This window comes from Saccopteryx bilineata, chromosome 7 (assembly GCF_036850765.1).
Source record: "Saccopteryx bilineata isolate mSacBil1 chromosome 7, mSacBil1_pri_phased_curated, whole genome shotgun sequence".
NCBI classification, from domain to species: domain Eukaryota; kingdom Metazoa; phylum Chordata; class Mammalia; order Chiroptera; family Emballonuridae; genus Saccopteryx; species Saccopteryx bilineata.
The window spans coordinates 92616593-92641696 of NC_089496.1; the positions used below are offsets into that span (position 1 = coordinate 92616593).

At 44.7% G+C, this 25104-nt stretch overlaps 1 protein-coding gene across 1 annotated transcript in view; it reads left to right on the plus strand.

Moving 5' to 3' along the window:
• The window catches only part of SORCS3 (sortilin related VPS10 domain containing receptor 3), a 620103-nt gene that overhangs the window by 270298 nt on the left and 324701 nt on the right, over positions 1-25104 (plus strand). Inside the window, exon 3 of the mRNA XM_066239920.1 lies at positions 17743-17842. Coding sequence (XP_066096017.1) covers positions 17743-17842 — 100 coding nt within the window. The remainder of the gene's footprint in view (positions 1-17742; positions 17843-25104) is intronic.

Below are 25104 nucleotides of genomic sequence, written 5' to 3' on the forward strand. Positions count from 1 at the left end.
ATTACTTAGCTTTCTGCTGCTTACATAAAAAAAAGGTCAGAAAATAAAGGGGAGGGGAGGTACACTCCTGGACAGAGATTGTACAGGGACAGGGAACTGTTCTTGCCCAAGCTGTTTTCTTTCATCCATCACATCTGTTGGACATCTTGCCATCTTCTTAATGCTAACATTCATAACAGCAATAGAAGGCATTTGTTGAGTTTTACGTGCCAAACCTTAGCTTAGCATTCCCTTACCCATTGCTGCTGCAAGTGAAGTGATGACCTTCAATAGAGGTCACCACTCCCCATATCTGAGATGGCCGATAACTAGCTGGTATGCGGGCACAAAAGCCTGGCCCTTTGCCTTTGAGTGGGTCAAGTCAGAGGCAAGAGCCATGCCTCACAGCTCCCCTGTGGATTAGGCTTACCTGGAACCACATCCTTGCTTGTCTGCTGCTCCTTCCCTATCTTGCTTCCCTCTCTCTGGTTGGGTTTTGCCTAAGAGCAGTCCCTCCATGCTCTATGAGCTTCCAAATCACAGACTCAGGCTCTAATCGAAGGGAACTCAGCCTAGGATGTTTTTCTTTGATCTCAAACTTAATATCTAATCTGTTCCAGAGATGCTGGTTCCACTCTTGTTTCTGTCAATAGTAACAGCATTCTCTTAGGCACTCAGGCTTGAAATCTTTACATTATCTTTACTCGATCCTTCTCCTTTATTTCTGCCTTGTGTCCAATGAATGGGTTATGCTTCTCTGTGTCCCTCTTTTATTTCTTACAGCCTACTGCCATCAGTTTAGAGGGATGGACTCCTAATAAGTCTTTCTACCTTTAGGAGAATATGCCTCACCAATCATACTACATCATCAACAGATTAAACATTCCATACAGGCTCCTAACATGTCCCTAACCTGGTCAGGAACTTTTGCTCCGCCCCCCACCCCAAGCTTGTAAGATAAAGTCCAAGCTCTTTTATTTTTATTTTTATTTTTTTTAAATTTTTTATTTACTTTTTTAGATTTTTATTTATTTATTCATTTTTTATGAGAGAGAGAGAGGGGAGAGAGAGAGAGAGAGAGAGAGAGAGAGGGAGAGATAGAGAACAGGGGGAGGAACAGGAAGCATCAACTCCCATATGTGCCTTGACCAGGCAAGCCCAGGGTTTTGAACTGGTGACCTCAGCATTCCAGGTCTACGCTTTATCCACTGCGCCACCACAGGTCAGGCCTAAAGTCCAAGCTCTTTAGCAGATCTTTAACATATGTCAACTTATCCCCTCTACAACTACGTAAAAATACTATTTTTTCAGGCCTGGCCTATCTCCTAATGATCTTCTGAGTAGTTTCATGTTTCAGGTTCTAAGTGTTTGGACATGCTCTTTCTCTTCCTTTTGCCTCCCAATGCACTGCCTTTCCCTTAAAACTTACCCCTTTATGGAGTCCTCCTTTCTTTTCTCTGAGCTCCTCTAGCGCTAATGTCACTGTCTTCACCATTGTCACTCCCATCACTATCATTGTCATCATATGTTAACTATGGCTATCATTTATTAAGAACCTGGAATATGCCTGACATTGTGATAGATGCTATATGTGCACTTCCTCTTTTGAGTTCTCATTGAGTCCTTCATTGAGTTTTCAATCCTGTGAGGTCCTTAGTTTAGATAGTTTTAGTTATTTTGTAGATAAGAAAACTAAAGTTCAAAGTGGTTAATTGACCTATCTAAGATGACATAGTGAGTGAAGGGTGTGGAGCCAGATCTTGAAGCCACCGTGTCTCTGACTCGAAAACTTAGACACTTACCCACTCGGCTTCCTATTGTGTTTGGTCCAGTTGCTTTCTACTCATTTATCATTTATTCACTTATTTATTTATTAAAAATAGTGACTGAGTGTCAGGAAGTAGATACTAGGGACTCAGTAGGGCCTTTGTCTTCACAGATTTTTATCTAATTGTATTCTTGAGTCCCTTTCCTAATTGGCACTTTCTTCCCTAAGTTTCTCCCTCTCCCTCAGTCTGTCCAGGGCAGGACTGTGTCACCTATGTGCTATGTCATTTTGTTCATCATTTCCTGGTAGTCCAGGTGTTAGGTTTAAAATGACATGTCTCACCCTTTGGTCTTCAGGACCCACTCATGCCCTTCTTCCTAGTTGTTCAGTGAAAGATGGTCTTGTCTCCCAATGATTCTTTCTGACAGCCTGCCCACAGGTGGCTAGATCAGGTGATCTCTAGGTTGATAGACCTTTGAGAAGCTGAACACTTATTCCAGGGAAATGCCCTGGCTAAGGCTGTTTTGCAGAACCTTATTGGCCCTCATGATGGCAGATTTGCATCCTTAGAGCATAGATCTGCATTTTGGAAGCAACCAGAAGATACTTGGAGCTTGATCAGATGCACCAAAGTTGGAGATGGCAGAGGCCATGGAGATTATTACTGTATTTCCCCATGTATAAGATGCACCTTAATTTGGGGGCCCAAAATTTGAAAAAAAAATGTATTATATAGTCATTGAACTCAAGTTTTATTCATCATAAAATTCATACAACTTCTCATCACTGTCAAAACTCCCATCAAGTTCCATTCCCTTTTGCAAATTGGATCACTTTGAACTTGAATTCAGCACTGTATGAAAATCTTTGAGCCATTTCTGGGCAGACTGTGGCAAAACATAGTCTACCATGATATACCGGTAACAAGTGCCAAACAACACAAAGACAACAAGCGTGAAAAAGCGGGAAATATAAGTAAAAAAAAATCTACAACCACTGTAGAAGATGCACCCAGTTTTTAGATCCCAAATTTTTCAGAAAAGGGCGTGTGTTATACATGGGGAATTACAGTAATTTCCACTGTCTTATTTTGCAAAGGAGGAGAGTAAACTATGACAGCATTGTTTCTGGTTGTGAACAAGGAGGGTCTGTAACAACACGATTCTGGAAACCCAATAGACCAGAACTAACAGGCTTGCTGAATGCTTCAGTCTGAGCCGCTGGAGACAGTCAGTAGCATCATGTTGCTGCCAGGGCTGTGTTTGTTAATGGGCTGAGAGACACTGTTCCCAAGCAGGGATCTCGCTCTTCCTAGCACCTCAACCTGCCTCACTGAGCACTGCCTTTCCTCCAGGGCAGCAACCCACATCAGGAAAGGGGTTGAGTTCCATTAACTCTGAGGACGTGGGTCTGAGGAGTGTCTGTGTGTGTTGTGGGAGACTTGCCTCTAGAGCCAAGGCTCCTACAGGCTCTCACATGGATGGACAATGAATGTCTTTTGGTCAAAACCACTGCCCTCTCTTTCCAGCATTACTTTTGGCCTGGGCTTCTGTAGATGTGATAATCCCAAAAACCCAGACCTAGATGTCTGGGATAGAATATCTTACTGTTTAAAAGGTTGCTCTGACTATGGAAAGTACCTCTGTTTATTTCATAAAGTCATTCTTATTTTCCAGAGGGGAAGCAGGAGGTGGTGGTCAGAGGGCCTTGGAAGGAATGAAGGTGGATGAAGGAACTAAGCCCATGTGCTGTGCTTTATATGGGTTTTCTCACTTGGTTCTCCCAACAACCCTGCATAGTGGCAGTTATTAGGCCTGTATTAGAGATGGGGAAACTGAGGCTCAGAAAAGTATGACAATATGTCCAGTGTCGTGTAGTTAGTTAGTGGGAGAGTAAGAATTCTAGCTGAATTTTGACTCCAAACACACTCCATGTTAATATCTGTAATGTCTCCTAGTGGTCAATGCCTTCAGTGATCCCCTGAAAGAGTGAGTCAGGGAAGTCCCTACCATGTGATATTTGTGAAGCAGACACTCAGTTACCATGGCTGAAATAAATAACCAAGAATCGATGTTGAGCAGGTGGAATTTGGAATCAGTTGACCTGGGCACAAACTCCGGCGCTGTCACTTAATGTCTCTGCGTCTCTATTTCCTCACTTTTATGACAAAGATAAAATGCCTATGTCAAGGGTCATTGAGAGAATTCAATGCAATATTTCAAGAGAAAGTGTTTTGTATAGAGTCCTATGCACATGTCACTTACTTAAATGCCACAGTGATTTAGGGTGAGCCTCTTCTGAGAAATCAATTACAGAGTCTAAGTGTATGTCAAAGGCTTGATCCTTGACCTTATAGTTTTGATGGGGACAAGAGAATCTGAAAATCAGAGGTGTAGGCAAACTGTGCAGCCCTGATCTGAAGGCAGTAGCAAATCAGAGGAAGGAGAGGTCGCTGGAGGGCAGGGTGGATGAGAAAGCTTCACACGGAGGTTGGAGTTGAACTTTAAAGAGAATAACAATTTTGAAATGCATGGAAATTTGTGAGACATCCAAACTTTTTAATAATAAAAAGCAAACCAAAACAAAATGCTTTTTGTAAATTGCAATCCCATTGGGATCCAGTAGTTGTTCGGCTTAGAGCAGCAGTTCTCAAGGTAAGGTCCTGGGACCCCTACGACATGCCCATGACCCTCTCAGGGGACTAGCGAAGTCAAAACTATTTTCTTATAAACAATATAATGGTATTTGCCCTTTTTAGTTCTCATTTTCTCAAGAGTTTACAGTGGAGTTTTCTAGAAGCTACATGAATTACATTGTTATATCATAATACTAAATGTAGAAATAGATAAGAATTCAATAGTCTTTTAAACCAGATATTAGGGACTTAAAAAGAAGTAAAACAATGCCTCTCTTTCTCACTAAATTGTTTTTCTTTTGAAAACTATAGTTTTTTTTCATCAAAGTATGTTATTTATATTTTATTATTTTTAAATAAATTAATAGGTATTATAAAATATTATCAGATATAATTTCTAATATATTACATATTGGTAGATAAAATATCCAAATTAAATCTCTTAGGGCCCTCAATAATTTTTAAAAGTGTAAAGGAGTCCTCTATCACAAAATTCTGGAAACTATCATATTTTTGCAGGTATAAGATGTACCTTTTCTAAAAAAGTTTGGCGTCTAAAAACTGGGTGCATCTTACAGTGGTTGTAGATTTTTTACTTGCATTTTCACGCTTGTTTTTGTGTTTATTGTCAACAATGATTCATCATCAGACACAGATGAGGACAAGCTAATGGATGAAAGTTTTGACAGAGGTGAGGAGTTGTATGAATTTTATGATGAATAAAACTTGAGTTCAATAACTTTATGTAATACTTCTCTTTTTTTCTTCAAATTTCAGGCCCCAAAATTAAGGTGCGTCTTATACATGGGGAAATGTGGTACTTTGAAAGATGTGGAATTCTGGTGTGAAGATAGTCAGGGTCTCATGTATTTTTTACTTTTATTTATTTATTTTTACAGAGACAGAGAGAGAATCAGAGAGAGGGCTAGATAGGGACAGATAGGAATGGAGAGAGATGAGAAGCATCAATCATCAGTTTTTTGTTTCAACACCTTAGTTGTTCATTGATTGCTTTCTCATATGTGCCTTGACCAGGGCCTTCAGCAGACCGAGTAGCCCCTTGCTCGAGCCAGCGACCTTGGGTCCAAGCTGGTGAGCTTTGCTCAAACCAGATGAGCCCGCACTCTAGCTGGAGACCTCAGGGTCTCGAACCTGGGTCCTCCGCATCCCAGTCCGATGTTCTATCCACTGCACCACCTCCTGGTCAGGCAGGTCTCACGTATTTTTATAATACCTTTGTGCCAAAGTGTATGTCGTTTGGGTATCGTAGAATACCTGTGTCTGGAAACTTCAAGATGGTAATGCCCAATGTTGGCACATGTGCAGGGGAAGTGGGACTCTCATATTTGTGAGCTGAAGTGCAAATTGGACAGAATATATATGTAAGACAGTTTATAACAAGAGACTTAATCACAGTTTTTACCCTTTAAACTAATTGTTGAACTTACATGAATTTAAAGAAACAAGCAAATATGTGTACAAAGATGTATATACATTATTTCATGTAAAAATTTGGCCAGAAACTGACCAACTGGCCAAGAAGAGAGTTGAAGGAAATGATGATGTATTTATACATTTCAATGTTTTAAGGCTTTTAAAGTAATTTTTAAAAGAATATTTAACAACATGAGGACATGCTCAAAACATTATGTTAAGTGAAAAAGCAAAACACTGAACTGTATGCAAAGAATGACTCCAAATTTTGTAAATACACACCTGCACACAGATTAGAGAAACACATCAAAATACTGTTATTTTCTCTGTATAGTATAGCTATAATTGATGTCTATATTGCACATTATCCTTTCCTATGTTTTATAATATTTCTACCATAAATTTTTAGCACTTTCATCTTTTAAAAGACCCTAGAGCAGGTGTCCCTAAACTATGGCCCACAGGCCACATGCAGCCCCCTGAGGCCATTTATCCAGCCCCCTGCCACACTTCTGGAAGGGGTACCTCTTTCATTGGTGGTCAGTGAGAGGAGCACTGTATGTGGTGGCCGTCCAACGGTCTGAGGGACCTGAGGGACAGTGAACTGGCCCCCTGTGTAAAAAGTTTGGGGACCCCTGCCCTAGAGTGTGTCATGTGTTTTAGCTAAGGCCATGGTAACCAATATGCTGAGCCAGCATGTCACCTGGGGCTCAGGCACATGCCATCTCAGATCTCAGAGGGCCCTGTCTCTATGGGCCCCAGTGGTGGCTTAAAGAATACTCTGTAACTTGAGAATGTGCTCGACTAATAGCTAATTTCATGTTCATGTTTAGTCTTTCAAAAGAAAGCTTTAGAACACTGGGATTGGTTTTCATGCCCAACAACTCTAGTCTCTTGTCAAGAGCATTTGGAGTGTACATAGTAGGACCTAACAGGACAATTGTTTAAATAATGTTAAACTGGCCCTGTGCAGGGAGCATAGCAATCCATATATTTGTTCAAAAGAAAGAAAGAAAGAAATGAGAATTCAGGCTTCTGGGCCCATAAGGAGATGGGGTGACTATGGGATAGGGCCTCACAGAGAGACCGGCAATCCACTCCTTGATGTCCGGGGATTTCCTCTCTTTTTCTGGCTTGAGAGATGTCAGGTGTTAGATGTCAGTCTTCTTTCTCCCCAAATGACCAGCACCGTGTGAAGGAACATCTGCTTTGTTGTTAGTTTCTCACAGCACAACATTTTCACAATCAGAAGAGAATGTGTCTGAACGTGACAGTTTCAGTCCCTGGACATCTCCGCTCAGTTTGAGTCTGTACTTTCCCTGGTGTTATTCAGCATGCTTCAGGGCTGAAAGAGACATCCAAGGTAGTCCCATGACATCAGAGGACTTATTCTGTTTGGACAAAGAGGCCTCGTGCACATAAAGCTAAATAATGCCATAAAAGAACAGCAGAAGAGCAGTGTCTCCCCAGAGAGCAGGCACAAAGCTCCCCGAGAGTGACACGTGCTGAGAGCTGGGAAACCAGAGAAAGGAGAGATGAGAGGTTTCGTGGAGGGGGATAGCTGCAGAAAGAAAAAAATACCATCTTCTCCCCAGGGCTGTCTGTTCCCAGGAGGGATAGTCTCGCATTAATTGACAAAATAATCAATGCATTGAGTGCCTACCTCATGCAAGGCACTGTGCTTATCCCTGAGAAGAAAGATTTACAAATGAATGAGGCATCAAATTTAGCTCCTCTAGGTTAGAGAGATGGTCTGAAAGCTCTCTATCAGTTCACATTTCTCCATTCGGCGGCTACCTATTTTATCCTGGGGCTTCTGGGTGTGCACAGACAGACCTAATTGCATGCATGTCAGGGGGACCCAACTGGCTGCATGTAATTGAAAGAAAAATGGTAAACATCCAGTCACCAGGCAGGGATGCCTTGCTAAAACTGTCCAGAACTTTCTAATTTGTGCCTCATTATTTTTTTTTTCCTGAAGAAAACTTAGTGAAAAAAGTTGAGTCCATTTTCCCTAGACTTTAATTTGCAAGTGTTGGCCACCTGCTGGAGGCTATCTTTGATTAAGTGGAGCGACCCCTCCATCTTCCCAGGTGCCTTTGCCTTTTGGTGGCTTACTGCTGATATGGTGGGAGGGAGATGGCGGTCACGGGTCTCTGGTACTTATGTAACTGTAACTCAGCTGCTGTTTGCCCAGAAATGTATGGGGCAATCCCCTCCCCCCCATGATTACTTAATTTTTCTACTTGGGCATCTCCCAACAACTGACAGCTCCATGATACTAGGGCTGTTCAAATGACACAGTAATCCCATGAAAGCAATATTTATATTCCCATTGTGCGGATATGAAACATGAGACTTACGTAATTAGCCTGCGGTTCCACAGGCTGGATTTGAAACAAAATCTGCTTGACTCTGAAATGAATCCTCTTATGATTATGTTGGGCTGCCTTTGTGAATGCAAATACTTATCTATAATAGAGTTCCTCTACAGATGTGTTAATTTACTGATCTGCATTGTAACTGCTCAGTAACAATTCACTTTATTGCTGTGATTTTTAACTACAGGAGTGATACATGGATACCGTTTTTTTGTTTGTTTGTTTTTAAGAGATTGCAACATTACAAATAATGCAGGTCCCTATGGCCACCCCACTGCAACCCACCCAGTCTGCTACCCAGAGTTGTGTGTTTATTTTTATTTATTTATTTGTGTATTTCCCTAGAATGTTTTTAATGCATTTGTGTATACTTGTATAAACCAAGTGGAAATATATTGTTTTATCTTGTCTGGGTTTACTGTTTGTATATTTAATATATTATTATTCAGAGGCCTTTTCCGTTTGGTAATATGGCAGGCATCCCCAAACTACGGCCCGCAGGCCGCAATGCGGCCCCCTGAGGCCATTTATCCAGCCCCCACTGCACTTCTGGAAGGGACACCTCTTTCATTGGTAGTCAGTGAGAGGACCACTGTATTTGGCAGCCCTCCAATGGTCTGAGGGACAGTGAACTGGCCCCTTGTGTAAAAAGTTTGGAGACCCCTGTTTTAGAGACATCTTCAGGTCAATAACCTTGATATCTATATATTTTTAACGCTATTATGCAGAGTGTGTGTAAAATACACTATATTTCCCTTAGACTTTCTCTGAATGATTGCCATTCCGTCCTGCTTCTGTGAACAAAGGTGCAGTGAATTATGGTTTGACACGTCTTCTTGGGAGTCTGCTCTTACTTCCTTATTTTCTTGAAGTCTTCTTCCCTCCCCTCACCTGTATGACACAAACAGACCTCTAGGTTGATGGGACTGAGATCTCTTGGCTTTTTAAATCCTCAGAATAACAACTCAACAACTCTTTTTGTCTGAACTGGGATTCTTCAGTTCGAATAGAAGGGCTATCACAGTGAGAATGACCAAGGGGCTGACTTTGGCCAACCGTACCCACCTCGACCTTCCCTTTTAGATCTGTTTTGGTATTCTGCTGCTGTGGGGTCTACATTTTATCTGCTACAAACCATGAATTTTGCATCATCTGGTTTTCAGCATCAGCTAACCTCTAATTTTCTGCCTGTGGAACCCAGTGATGGCTCTCATTCAAATAGCTGGGGCAGGAGGACACAGAGATGAATTAATTACCCTGTGTTAGGGCCTCCCTTTGTGCGACTAGATTGTGCAGCCAAGAAATCTGAGAACCTCAAGAGGTCCCTGAGAGCTCTGTGTGTGTCTGTCCTGGCATCAGCCTGCCTATGGGGTTTCAGAAGCAGAGGGTAGGACCACGCCCCACTTGGAGAATGAAGCTGTTTAAATCACTTGCTTTTGGTTTGAGGTCTCAAATGAGTTATCTGGTTGGTTGTTTGTGGTCAGGCTGGAATGGGCTGTGGTTCACCACACTCTAGAGCCCCTACTGGCCTATGGGCTTCAGTTGTTGACTATCAGTGGAGCACACTCTGGGGAAGGGCCGCTGGGTAGCTTCCCAAGGCCTGGCACTTGGAAGCACGGTTCTGTTCTGTGTTTTGGTTCCCAGGCAGCTGGGCCATATTGCACTTTCCTAAGGGCAACTGGAAACAGTGACCAAAGACTGTTCAATGATTTACTGGCCATCAGTGTGCCTTACCTCCTGTTAAGGTTAAGGGGTCTACATCAAAGAAACGAAAACAAGGTGATTGTCCTGCTGTTTCTGCTGTGTTCCTGAAATGACAGCCATACATTTATGGAACGGAGGCTATTATCATATGCTAGGTCAGGCGTCTGACTGCATTTCCCTGAGTCCTCATGACAACGAGCCGATTGTCTGAGCCGAGGGTCAGAGAAGCGGCGCCCACGTCCAGTTCTCATTGTGTTTGTCCTGCTCCGGTCTCCCGGGTTTTCTCTACTGAGAGCTGTGCTCTGCAAGTTCAGAGCTTCAAACCATATTTCATTTGTTATTTCACTTTTAAGGAGCTCTTAGCAATCGCTGGAAAAAGGAAATATGCATCTTCGGAGAATAAATGGGGAACTCCAAGGTGCTGTTGGTCTTAACGTAGAGGGGGTGTGGCCTGAGGTTGTAGGAAAAGTCTCCACGATGGAATTAGTACTGGAGCTGAGAGTCAAACAGGAGAAAATCCAGACAGGTGCCAGCCATGAACTCGACGGGAGAGTGACAAATGGGAGGTCGAGTGGGCAGACCTCGGAGGTTTTAAATGCCAGGCCTCTGCAGACGTGTTGATTGGATACTGTCGCCAGGCGAGAAAGCGTGAGTTAAGACACCAACGACCCGGGCAGGAATCTCGACAGGTTGTCTTAGAGACAAAAGCAGAGTGGGGTGCCTGGGTGGTGGTGGAGATGGTAGTGCTGGCCCTGCAGTCAGATAGGACAGCGGCCACCAAGTCAGGTGCCGCCTGCTTTTGTAAACACTGTGTGATTGCAACCCAGCCGGTCTCATTCATTCACCTATCGTGTTTGGCTTCTTCTGAGCGGCAGGGGCCGGGTTGAGTAGTTGTGATGGAGATTGGCACAAACTAAAATATTCGCTATCTGGTCCTTTTACAGAAAAATGTTTGCCAACCCAAGCTAAAGCTATTCATAATTGCCCAGAAAGGCAGCAAAGCCTGCTGCCTGGCACATGGGAGATGCTAACAGATAATAATAGAGGTATATTAAGAAATGAGCAAAACAAAATACAATTGCAAACCGGAAGAGGAACTGTCATGACTGCAGTTCTTCGCTAGTTTTAGATTATATCATACAGAAAGGGTGTCCATTGAGAAGATGAGAGACTGATGAGAGGATCAAAGAGTAAAAGACTTGTGATTTCCTGTTTTTTCTCAGGGCAAGAGTTGGAGAGGGACGAAGGCGGGGCTGTGGACCAGGTGGTCGAGGAGGCGAAGGTGCTGGCTGGCTGTGCCCACCCCAGCCCTGAACATCTGGTGGGCCTGCAGGGAGCTGGCAGCGGCCCCCCAGAGACCTCTCACCTCTGGCAGGAATGTGGCACTTGCTCTATCGGGAAGATGACTTGGCTGTGTTGGCTGGAAGATTTTCTTTTCTGTTCTTTTATTTTAAAAATAGCAGCCCATATGCTTGTTACCATTGTAGAAACTCATGAGAGGAGTAGGAGCTTGCTGGATGGGTACAAGTGTAAAACGTATTAACAACTCAGCTCTGGAAATTGTCATTGAGAGAGTAGCTCTGGGGAATGCCCAGGGTTACAGCAGGTAGGGCTGAGGTGGTCCTCCCATAATGCACTGCCTGTGCTCTGAAGCTCTTAGGAAGCCAATTAGGATGGGACAGGAGTTCCTGAATAGTGGACGGGCTCAGACCAGGAGTCAGGGTCCTGGCATAGACCCATCTAACCCTGGGAGGTTGCCGGTCAGCGTCGGGTGCCTGGGGAGTAGTGTGAGCAGCTGGAAGGTTCAGCCAGACAACTTGCAGGTTGTTGGGCAGGTGGAGGAGCCACAGAGCAGGTGACCTGCACTGATGCAAATGTGGCAACCAGGGATGGTGCTCATGAGGTAAAGATTCAGGGCCCGAGCTGCTGGCTGGGCTCAGACACTCTGGAATTCAGGACTCGGGAAAGAGAGATTATCTGGGAGAAGACCAGTCGGGAGCCATGGACTCAGGCTCTGGGAATAAAAGTCCCCAGTTGCTGAAGCTGGAGATTAAGGGGATATCTCTTTGAAATGACAGTTCCTTGGTGAAAGTTTTGTCAGTTACCAGCAAAGTAGAAGCATAGCGTATGAAGCAGTCCTAGCTTCCCAGAAACACTTCTCTTCACAAATACATGAGAAGCCATGTACAAGAAGGGTCATCAAAAGATTGTCTGCAGTAGCAATTTTAAAAGTAAAATATATATATATATATATACATTTATATATATATATACATATATATATATATATTGTGTGTGTGTGTGACAGAGAGAAGGACAGATAGGGACAGACAGACAGAAAGGGAGAGAGATAAGAAGCATCAATTCTTCGTTGCAGCACATTAGTTGTTCATTGATTGCTTTCTCATATGTGCCTTGACTGGGGGGAGGGGCTACAGCAGAGCTAGTGACCCCTTGCTCAAGCCAGCGACCTTGGGCTCAAGCTGGTGAGCCTTGCTCAAACCAGATGAGCCTGCACTCAAGTTGGCAACCTCAGGCTTTCAAACCTGAGTCCTCCGCATCCCAGTCAGACACTTTATCCACTGTGCCACTGCCTGGGCAGGCTAAAAGAAAAAATATTTATCAGTGGCTGAAAGGTGAATGGACAGGGATTTATTCATAAGCTGCAGTGCTCTATAGCAATTTAAATGAATGAGTTATGGCTGTGTCAACATAGGGAAATCTGAAAACTGAATGTTGAGTGAAACAAGCAAGCCTCAGAACTAATATTAAGAGAAGATGTATGTAAATATACAAATTCACAAAGGTTGTTTATAACCACAGATATTCATTAAATTTGGTAGTGGGCATATGATTGGCATCTTGTTGTGCATTTGTTGTGTGCTAGAACTAATTTATAAAAAAAACAGAAAGAAAGAAGGAGAGAGGGACCCCCCCCCCCTACACACACACAGACAGAAACACAGCAATGGAATAATCTGCCAGAATTTGAATAACCTGAGCCAAGGCACAGTGGCTGGAAGCCCAGAGACTGCACATCTTACCTGCTGTCTTCCGGCTTAGCAGTGTGTCCTGAGCCAGTCAAAATGGTAATGGCACAGTGCCAGGCCCAGGTGGGTACACAGGGCCCGGGTAGGATGGTGCCATCTTTCTGAATGTTTGTGAACATTTTAGCCTAGTGTTAAAATCTGGGGGCTAGCTTTAAGATTGGGAAGATGAGGTTGCTTCCTGTAAGTGAGTCCATTGGCAAATGTCTGGAGTCACAAGGTGGAGCAGGGTCTGCTTGCTTGTAAAATGAGTTCTGCAGGCAAGGTTCTCTCTGAGGCCTCTCTGCCCCCTGCTCGTCCCCCGAGAAAAGGGAGGTCAGCGTGGTATGCGGGGTGCATGCTGGAAAGGGCAGAGTCCAGCTCACCTTTGGTCCTGCCAGCTCAACTGCCTCCTCGATGCTATGTGTCACCAGCAATTGAGACTGGCTCGGGCAGCCTGAGTGAGCAGAAACTGCCGGGGGTGGAGGAAGCTGACATGGGGAGAATCCTTTGTTGGGAAGTTTCCACTCTCAGCAGCCATTTTTGGAATCTGTTATGCAGCTTGTAGAGAGAAAAACTATGGGTGGTGCTGAACACACTACCTTTGATGAGGATTATTTAGATTCTGGAAGGAAATTTGTTGTGACATAAGTCATGCAGGGAGGCCTGAGAATTTAGCTCTTAGAAATAAGATGTAATATATGGTATGAGGAAAAGTCTTTGGTTGGAGAATAGCTTAGTACTGTGTTGGTGGGATAATAAGATTTAAGGCCCAGCCTGAACAGGCAGTGGTGCAGGGGATAGAGCATCAACCTGGGATGCTGAGGACCCAGGTTCAAAACCCTGAAGTCGCCAGCTTGAGCGCGGGCTCACAAGCTTGCACATGGTGTCACTGGTTTGAGCATGGGATGATAGACATGACCCCATGGTTGATGGTTTGAGCCCAAAGGTTATTGGCTTAAAGCCCAAGGTCTCTGGCTTGAGCAAGGGGTCACTTGGCTGGAGCCGCCTGTCAAGGCACATATGAGAATGCAGTCAATGAACAATTAAGGTACTGCAACTATGAGTTGATGCTTCTCATCTCTCTCCCTTCCTGTCTGTCTGTCCCTATCACTGTCTATCCCTCTCTCTCTCACTAAATAATAATAATAATAGTAATAATAATAATAACAATAATTTCAGGTCCCCAAGGAGCTTTATGGTTATCTGAGTTAAACCTTTTGTGTTGATGATGGAATTGGGGCTTGATAAAGATTCTCTTCTTGACCAAACTCTAGTCAGGATCCTCTGAGTTCTTCTCAACCTGCCCTGTCCTTGGGTAGATCTTCAAGAGCCCTATTTTAGCAAGATTCCTGGTAAGTTGATTTTGCCAGAATCCTCTGAGATATGGGGACCTGCCATACCTTACTGTGCTCAATATCAGCCTCCACCATGCCCCAGGTGATGTCTGATCACCTACCTGTTTTCAGCAATAACGCTTTTGGATGAACTTAGCCAAGAATTACTCTACCTTCTTAGTCATGTTTGTTTGTTGATCCCACCCTTCTCCATGACTATAAGCTCCTTCTTTCCCTTGTTGTATATGGAGTTGACCCAGTCTCCCCCTCTCCCACTGCAAACCCCATTGGGGTGGTTTCTATACCGGCTGTGAGAGTCCTGAATGAAGGCTGCCTTACTGTTTTAAAAAGTGTCAGAATAATTTTATTTTTTTCTTCCACAGGCTAAAAGAATTGGCTTGTCCAGGGTAATATTAAATGCATTTCAAAATCACTTCTAGATTCTAGATTTCCTGACTCAGGTTCAATGTTCTTTCTCCACATTGTGATGCCTTTATGCCTTCAAAAGTAGAAAATCAAGAAGCATTTCATGTTTTATTTGGATCAATAACATATGCAACTGACATCCTGCAGAGACCGTGGTCTGTCCTCTCCCCTGCCCTCTGTAGGATGGGAGCTCAGGGTGACTGGTCAGTTACCATTAAAGCTGGTCTGAGTGAACTCTATAGACCCTTCCCTGATCCCCGACTCTGTTAGACCTTAGAGTCTGTCACACTGGTGCAGCATGCAAAGGGGCAGGTTTGTTTTCTAAATGTGGCTATGTGCTGAGTTGCTCCTAGACATTAGCAGTTGGACAAGAACTTGTGAGTAGGTTTGAGCAAGCTCATTCATTCATTCATTCATTCATTTACACTTATGAATAAAGGCAGAGCAAAACAGTACAAAATCAATATGCTCATCATTTGCTTTATACTGGGCATGGTGCAAGACATCTGGGCTGTTAGAAAAAATTGCTGTTGCCCTTAGGGAGTTACAGTCAAGAAAGAAGTCCCAGAATAAAATTGGCATGCCCCAAATAGTAGGATAAATGCTAAAATAGAAATCAGTACAAGATGGTCTGAGTACACAAAGCAAATTGTGATTAATTAGTCGGAAGGAAGGTAATATTGGAGTTGGGCATTGAAGGTTAGAGAGGACTTTACCAAGCAGAAGGAAGGCAAAGGGCATGAATAGTTCAGGCAAAGGAAATGATGTGCGGAGATGGAGGGGGATAAAAATGAGACATTTGGGAAAGATCAGTGAGGCTGGGGAGAAAGGGGCAGAGAAGCAAGTGTCTGGAAGAAGTTTAGTGAGGGAGATTGAAGCCAGATTTTATAAGACTAAGCTCAAAAGGTACAAATTCACAGCATGCAGGCAGTACGTAATTACTAGCAGGGAGCGAGGTCGACAGAACTGGGGGAGGGCGGATGAAATAGAACTTGATGACACCGTGGGCGATAATGGGAAGGGGAGAATTTTGTAAGGAGAGTATCCAGTTGGAAGACCATGGGGGAAATGATGATGCTTAAGTCACAGCATTGGTGTGAGGATATAAAAACCAGGGGTCTAAGTTGTTTAGGAGATAGAATCATTCAGACTTGGAGACTGAGCTGGGTTCCAGAGATAAAGGCAGAGAGAAGGATTGAGAGTAATTCCCAGTGCCTAAGGTAGCCAGGAGACCAAAGATAAGAAGTGAGTTCTGGGGAGGGGAGAACTGGTTATTAAAGTTAGAACAACCAATGGCCATGTAGAGCCGGTAGCCTAGGGAAAGATTTGAAATATTGATGTTTGCTTATTCAGTCAATGCGCTGAGTGTGCATGATGTCTAAGGGCTGGTTCTGTACATCTTTAGGAAAGGAGAAGTGAATTTATTTTTTAACTTTTCAGTATGCCTGCACCCCTTAGGAGGTTTAGATTTTTGCATCCTTGCAAATGCTTTGTGAGATTAAGTCATCACTATTTTTCAGATAAGAAATTTGAGGCCACAGCAAGGTCAGTAACCTACACGTGGTCATCCAGCCAGAGCTGCAGATCCAAGAACGAGAGAGAGATTTTGCTCTGCCTGAAGTTCTCCTTCTTTCCTCCCGCCATGGCGTTCTCTGAAGTTTCTTGTCCTTGAACGGCTTATGTTGTGCTTGGGGAAACAGCATAAAGAAACTAATTGTGACACTACTGAAGAGTCAAAAAGTGGCATGCATTGTTCCTTGGGTGCATACAATACTGGGACATTAGTTTTGGAGCAGAGGAGAGATGAGTGGCCAATAGGAGGAGGGCTAGTGGAGTCTTAACAGAGGGGAGGGTGGGTGTTTAAGCTGGGTCTGGGGATACGGAATTTGGCAGGTTGGATGGAGGGGAGGAGAATTCTTAAAGGTCATCACAGTTTGGCTGCTAGGTTTATAAAGCTAAGCTGTGGTCCAGGACAAGAGCCTATTAGAGTTAGCATTTGGGTAAAGGCTCAAGGACCAGGTGGGGCAGGTAGTTGCTAGGGCAATCAGCACACATCCAAAGTCAGAAACAGATTGGAGGTAGAATGAAGGCTCCCAGGAGGTCTGTTGACCATAGAGAGCACAAAGTGACCTCTGTGACTTTCAGAGGCTCAGGTGGCAGAAGTTTTGTGGGTCTAGCCAAGGATAGTGATAGCAGGGAGAGGGAGTGAGGACCTGATGATACTGGTTTGAAAAGAAGGGAGGTTTGAGTAGAGCAGGAGGTGAGGAGGAAGTGGAACAGGAGGGAGGTTGGCCACTTGAATCTGTTTGACACCCGCTGTCCTCCACCACAGAGAGGCTTGATGGGCAGGAAGGAGCCTAGCAGTTGGCCTGCCTCTGCTCTCTGCTTTGGCATCAGGTCAGAGCCCTGCAGATTAGGCCCGAATGAGGAGCAGGTAGGCAGCAGGCTCATTGGAATGATGAACTGTTGGCATGCCGTTCAGCGCCATCGGCATTTCACGCTGACACACTGGTGCTCCTGCGTGCAACATCTAACCCTGCCCTGTGCGGCCTGATCTGGCTGTTGTCCCTCCTAGCCCTTGGGTAGAGCACATCCTCCCTCTCTGAGGGCCCCCTTGCTTCAAGCTCACTGGAGGGGATGTGAAGTTGGTTGCACCCCAGTGTCCTCAGGAGACAGCCTGGCCTCTCACCCCATGGCCACCTGGTGAGCTCCACCCGTGAGAACCGTGGGGCCCTGCAGGGAACTGTACAGGGAACAGGGGCTCGTGGAAGGAAGGCCTCTCCCCAGCTCCTTGGGTAACACATCAGCACAGAGGGCAGCAAAGGAGGTCTCAGCAGAGCCCGGGAGCAAAGGCGAGCGAGCTTAGGTGGTAAGCAGATGCATTAGTCTAATTGCTCTTCTAAAATTAATGGGGCCTTTTATCCCTGAAAAACACTTTTAAGCACTCAAGTGAGTTGGTAACAAAGGTGTCCTCGGAGGAGAGTGTGGCTCTCCTTTACACACCTCCCCCATCTGATCAAACAATCTTTGCCTTTTTCTGTCTTCCCTGCAGATCCACCAATTATGGCACCACCTATGAGAAGCTGAATGACAAAGTGGGTTTGAAGACTGTCCTTAGTTACCTCTACGTCAATCCTACCAACAAAAGGAAGGTAAGAGGAGGGGTCAGCGGGTCCTGGGCACTCCCCACAGGGTAGCCTTAGCAAGGCTGCCTAGGGCCAGGAGTTATGAAAAAACAGTAGCAGTGGGATTGCTTGTAGAGTGCCTGTTTTATACGCTAAGGATGTCACAGACCCTATTTATCATTCTACAGCCTTGATAGTAATAGCAGCAACGATAATAATAACAACAGTAAGACCATGTGACTGCGGAAGGAGTTCTTCTGTACTGAGGGCGCTGCTCAGAGCTTCACACGCCTATGTGTCCTCACAATGCGTGTGGGCTAGAAACGATCATTGTGTCCATTTTACAGATGAAGAAATGGAAGGCTGTGTTAAGCAGCAGATCTAGGATTTGAGGACGGGTCTGCCTGACTCCAGAGCTGAGTCCTTTGGCCTCCCTCTCGCTGGTCTATTCTCAGAAAGTGTTTCTGCCGGGGAAGGCCAGGCAACTCGTCATCAGGATCCGATGGGGGGCGGGGCTGCGTCTGAGGTACAGGGGAGTGGGCGTGGTTCCACCAGCCCCCGCTGCCTCTGTCTGTCCTCCTGATGCCACACCCAGGGCATGGATGAACTCACAGGAGGTGGGACTTGAGTTACAGACACCTGCTGGGAGGAGGGGCCTGGATTCTGTGGAGCGATGCAGTTTTAGAAAGTAAATGCTGCACAGTGTTGACTTTGGGGAGAGGCAGTCTGCTAGGAAGGCACTGCTCTTTAGCAACTTGTGTGGCCCTGATGAACACACTAAATATAAAAGGCTATTTCAGGGTTTCTAAAAGGCTGAAAGTGGTACTCCCAAGTTCTCCTCCAGCAAACTGGTTTGCATTCCCCCTGAGGGTTTTATAGACCCTTACTTCAGCGAGGTAAACTCAGGGGTTAGTGTCAGCTCTTGAGTCAAATAAATGCCCCTGATCTCTGATTCTAAGTCACTGGAATCCAGGTGGTGGCTCAGAATGGTGGTTGTCTCTGTTACTTAAAGCAGAGCAGCTTGACTGACACCCTTAGCATCGCAATTCTCAGCCCGCCTTTTTCCTCACTACCACCTTCGGTTCTCTGAACATCCCCGGAAAGGGGAGGGGCAGAGTTGGTGATTCTGGGGTCAGTGTTGGTACCGGATTCCCTAAGTCCCAGCTTGCTCCAGGAGTCCTCAGACGTGACACTGTGCCTACCAGTCAGGTGCCAACGTCCTGATAATCAGGATGGCTGTTTAGGTACTTGTTACTGGCTTTAGCTGAATAGTTTCTCTTTTCTTTGTCCCAAAGCATTGTCATTTTTATATTTTTCATTATTGTTATTTGAATTATTACATGTTAGAGCCAGGAAGGATCATAGATTTCACCTATGCAAGCAGTTATTAATCATTTTTTGATTTTTAACTCTTTTGGAAAGTTGTTTATAGCTCAAGACTTCCTTTCTAGAAGCAAGCCTCTGCACATAAAATTTGAAAACAATTTTTAGGATTTCGTGAACAGCTCAAATCCCACCATGGACCAAAGATGTTCATGGAGTTAGCTCACTGGTTGTGGTTAGGAATCTGTCATCTACACCAATAACCTCACTTAACAAATGAGAAAAGAATAGAAGCCAAAATAGCCCGTGTAGCCAGGGAAAGACATGGGCCAGGTTAGAGCCAAGGTCAGACTCTTGGTCCTCAGTCCAGATTCCTTGGCTTTAGACTACACTTTGTGCCTTTTCCCTATTCCATCCCAGCCTGGGATTTCAGAATTGATGCTCTAGTTCTGACATGCAATTGCTTGAGGCAATTGCTTCATGACCTTGATTTAAAGCTTGCTGCCTTGCCCATGGTGGACACATGATAAAACTTGACTGAATGGAGTCAGTGATGATCTATTTCAAGTTCTTCTCTTCCCTGAGGCCCCCAAAGAAGAAATGCCCCATCCAGGTCATTCATCTGATTGGGGGATAAGCTGGCAGTTGGTCTCAGGACCCTCAGTGATTTGAGGTGGGTGTGTGTACATCCTTTGGGAGAAGCAAGAAGTGGGTATCTGTCACATGGCACATGCCCTTCAGAACTGACCTCTGACCCATGTGTGGACCACAAAGAGTTAATCATATTTTCATGTAGCTGATACTTTACCCATCTTCATGACGATTTTTCTAAGTGGTGTATGAAAGGGTCACACCTGCTTTCATCCGTTTCGGTAGTTATCTGTCAGGTATATTTCCTGTTAAACACTGACATTGCCTCTTTTGGTCTTTGCTGTTTTTCTTTACTCCTGATCAGTTTAACTCCCCTTAGCCCAGCCTAGTGGTGCTTGGAAGTGTGGGATATAAGCGACGTGGAGTGGGGGAGAACATAGCTGACATTTGCAGACCACGGGCACAGAAGGGCCACCTCCATTTCTCCGTCGTGGAGCTGAGGTCTAGACCATAGGCTCTCTGAGGGGTTTCTCAGAGGAATGCCACCCAGTGGACAGTTAGATCTGCTTTGTCTGTCTTCTCTTGGAAACACCACCAAAGCACAGTTCCCTCCCGCCTAAGAGCCATCACCACCTAGACAGTTGTACGCCAAGACATTTTCTTCACTCAGCTTGGAGGAAGACAAATGGCAAGCTAATGCCATGGACTTAGTTTTTTTTTTTTAAATGACAATAGAAATTAATTTCATAAGGAGAATGTGATCCCCTAAGTGCTTTCTGAATCACTCAAGGAAGGTAAAAGTAGATTCTGTTTCATTGTATTGTTAAGTGTTTTTTATCGTATTCTGAGCCTTTAGATACTGACAATGCACAAATATTCTACATGATGACTTTCTCTTAACCAGAATATTCAGTTATTAGAACAGCCCTTCTCCGGCTACTTAGGCAAAATGGCAGTTAGATATAAATGGAAATACTCTTGTTTCTTTATTGGTCTAGTGCTCTGGGTCATTATGACCTTGTATGCAACTCTTTTTTTTACAAGTGTCCTTCTTAGCTATATCTTGAGTTTAAACCTGTGGTTATCTGGCCTCTCCTCTCAGCTTGAACTGCACAAGAGCCTTTTCATTCTCTTGGCACCGACATTACCTGTGGCTCCCCATGTTCGTCAACGAGCTCACAGGAGAACTTTCCAGCAGGTTTTTCAGTAAATCTTGTGGAAACACTTGCTTTTCACTTAGTGAGTTATTTAGTTAACAGATGGCTACCCCTTTACTTGGAGTCTGTGAGTATAATAGAGATCTGTTGCCCTGGAGAAAAAATAGTAAATTGTGCTTGTATTAATATATTTGTCCCTAAAGCTAACTGTTGATTTTCTAACACCTTTTGGACAACATGAAATCTCCAAATGCAGATAGCGGATAAGTCTTTAGGTTAAAAGTAGAAATGTTAACATGTATAGTCTCCATCTATCAGCAATAATCTTCACATTAATTGAACACCTACTCTACTCAACTTCCTTGCAGGAGCTTAATGTATACAATCTCCAGTCCTCCCAGCCACTTGAGAGAATGGGTAAAATAGGAAATGAACTTGACTTACCCCAAAGCTTCATTATCTATCTGTAAATGGTGGGTCTGTGACAGCCTTCTCAGTAGTTTTATTTGGGAGAAAAATTGGTCAGGATACATCCAGTGATGCTGGTCTCCCTTAAGGAAGTTGGGATTTGGACTAGTTACATTTATTGAATAGTAGGCTTTTAAAAAAAAAATTAAAGTGTATTGTTATGATGTTCTGGGAGCTGTTCTTATTGAAGTAGTTCTAGACCCTCCTATGATGCAGTAGCATTAGCCTTATTTTAGTGATTTTTGACTTGCCCCAGCTCTGTTCGATGTGAATTTCTCTGTCCCTCATTGTTCGCTTTGTTGCAACCACTGGCCAATTAGCTCACTGCCTGGGTGGTGTCTGAGTCTGGCACTTTGAACACAAAAGCAGCTGTGTTAGCTCTAGATGTGGGTGTGTGTGAGGTGCGCCTTCCTGGGGGGGGGGTGTGTGCTGTGATGGGGTCTGAGCTTCAGCTTACAGTTTCTCCTTTCTCTGGCAGGAGATAAACATCCCCGGGCCTCTAGAACTCATTACTGTAGGCTGACTCTGGTCCTTAGGCCCATGCAGAATGGCACGTGCCAAGGTCAAGCCTGTGTTTAACAGAGCCCCGCTTTGTGCACACAGGTCGAAGCCTTTGTGCCTTAATGCGAGAGAGGCGTGGCTCTTATGGGTGTCTGTTTGAGAACAAATCTTTGCGTGGATAGGGGAATACAGCCATGCTGTGGCCTAGTTGCTTGGGCTCAACAGCGGCTGCCAACCTGCAGATTTGGAAGCAGTGTTTTAGAAGTGGCTGAGAGCACGGAAAGGTCTGACTTCCAGGGAATGTGACCAAGCAGCTGCAGGGTAGAGGTGTGTGTGTCTCTGCACATGTAGGCTGGCCAGAGGACTGTGAGGTCTGACGTCAGAATAGGATAATGACTTTTTTTTTCCTTGAGCTCCTTAGTAAGTTCTGGGCGCTCAGCTAATTGCCCTCTATTCTAAGTTTTGCTACTTACCCCCTGAGCCTGGTAGTTTTATCCCCGTTTAATGGGTGAGACAGCTGAGGCTCAGGCAGGTGAGCCTCTTACTTTTTGTTAAGTAGCTGGTAAGAGAGGGTCAAGGATCCACCTTCATCTCTGTTGGACCCCAAGGGTCATGCTCTCTACTCTGTTCTAATACAGGTGGGCTGCCTCTGGCACAGATATAAATAAAGACCCGGTTAAATGCAGTCATCACTCCATTAGTAGTAAATTTGTTGCCTGAGGTTTTCTGCCCGTTAGTGTGAGAGGATTAGCAGTTTCCTGGGGGTGGGGGTGGGGGAGTGGTAGATCCTACTTTCCTAATTGATTTACCAGTGAGAAGGATAATTACTTCCAGGCTACCCTGTAGAAATACGGTGGGGATTACCAGGCAGATTTCTCTTGATGCCTGAGCTGCCTCCATCAAGTTGCTAAAGAGGCGTGTGTGGGTGGTTGGATATTGGTTATTCCTATGCCATTCTCTTAATACAACAAGCATAACCCTGAGCTCTCTTTGACACCCTGGTAAACCTCTAAACAAAACAATACACGGAATTTTAAACTATTGGACTCCTGCCTTCCTTGACCATGTCTACAGAGATTGTTAAATGGTCAGGGCAGGCGGGCTCTAGGGTAGTACCCTCAATCCGTAGATACTAAAATCTTATGCACAAAAGCAAAACAAAGCAAAAGCAGTAATAACAATAATTGGGGAAAAAAAGATAATTTTATGCTGATAATCAATCTGTTAAATGTCTAATGTCTAACTCTGAGCATAGTATTCTGGAGGGAATTTCCTGCTTTCAGAAATGTGAACTTTACCTGGGTAGACAAGATGCCCACAGGGAACAACTACATGCATAGACCTTGGATCTCAAGTTAAAAATGCTGAGGAAGGGGAGGGCCAGGTGGGTAATGCCAGTGAGTGACGGGGTCCAGATGGGGACCCAGCCAACCTCGATAAAGGAACTTCCACTAATCAGCCTCTGATGGCTCTTGTCGTGTGCGAATGAGGGTGCAGTGCAACTGTGACATCGTGATCATTTTCTGATTTGCTTAAGAGATTTTCTCTGCAAACTTTTATATATGACGTCTGTATTTTGAAATGTTTAAGAGAGGCTGGGATGTGGAGTGCAGGGTGTGGGGGCTGGCATGCCATCCCAAATCTACTTCATTTTCTCCTACCCAATTGGCATCATGTTCTATATTCTAAGTAGTAAGTTAGTCTCTGGATGGAAAGTTCGTATTTACAAAGTGCTCTTTGGGGCCCTGGCTGGTTGGCTCAGTGGTAGAGCGTCGGCCTGGCGTGCAGAAGTCCCGGGTTCGATTTCTGGCCAGGGCACACAGGAGAAGAGCCCATCTGCTTCTCCACCCCTCCCCCTCTCCTTCCTCTCTGTCTCTCTCTTCCCCTCCCGCAGCTGAGGCTCCATTGGAGCAAAGATGGCCTGGGTGCTGGGGATGGCTCCTTGGCTTCTGCTCCAGGCACTAGAGTGGCTCTGGTCGTGGCAGAGCGATGCCCCCGGTGGGCAGAGCGTTGCCCCCTGGTGGGCGTGCGGGGTGGATCCCGGTCGGGCGCATGCGGGAGTCTGTCTGTCTCTCCCCGTTTCTAGCTTCAGAAAAATCCAAAACAAAACAAAACAAAACAAAACAAAAACAAAGTGCACTTTGGGGCTGGAGGATAACACTTAACAGCCTCTCTTGCTGGGGTCTGCAGTGATGCTTTTATGACATGTATGAGAGAGAGACTAACAAGCATGGTTCACAAAGTCTTGTCTTTGCCTCAAAGGAGCCACATACTAGGGCATGCAGTGAAAGACCTCTGTGTCATTTAAGGGTAGGACCACTAAAGTAAGAGGCAGACATCTACTTTCTAGTCCTGGTTCTGCCCCTGAATACCTGAAAGGTACTGAATAAGCCAGTTTCTTCCCCAAACTTCCATTTCCCTATTTGTATAATGGCAAGGTTAGGTCTTATGCTTTTGAGATTCCTTGAAGCTCGGGTTATCTGGATTGCCACATTTGGACAGTGCCTCTCAGAGGACTACATGGTGATATGTGACAGTCCACGGACTTTGGGCTTAGTGAACAGCCAGTTGGAAGGCATGGTCCCCAGAGCTCTTGGTTCTATGGCTGCAGCTTGGTCAGCTAGGCGCTACCATCCAGGCCAGATTTTTCCAAGTTACAGTTCCTTGTTCAGAGGGTGGTGGTTCCCTTTGACCCACTGGGTCTGCTGGTGAAACAGAGCAGCAGCATCTTCAATGGCACAACTGAGGGGTTCCATTACGATGAGCTGACACAACTTCCCATGAGCATCACTGTCCTCACCTAGGCATGCGCAGTCCCCGTCCTGTGGAAAATGGAGCTAGGGATGCTGTGGGGATCTGTGCTGGCCACCTAGGGGCAAGGACACCGAGTATCACAATGGTAGGCAGAGGACCAGTTCTGCTGCCCCACACTCCTCCTTCATGGTCACCTACGTGCTGCAGCCTCGAATAATCAGACATCTTGTCTCTGCACCTGCATTCTCCCTTCAGAAAATGTGCATAATAAGCTATGCATTAAAAAAACAAGGATCAGAAGTCTCTCTTAGTGCTAAAATACTTGTTTCTGTTTTCAAATGACCTAAGTGTCTATGATATTAATGATGATGATGATAAGGAGGTATTTTTTTGAGCACTTATAATGTGCCAAAATTATGCTAAATGTTTTACATGAAGTTACTTACTTAATACTTCATCAATGATCATTGGCACTATCATTATTCTATTTACAAA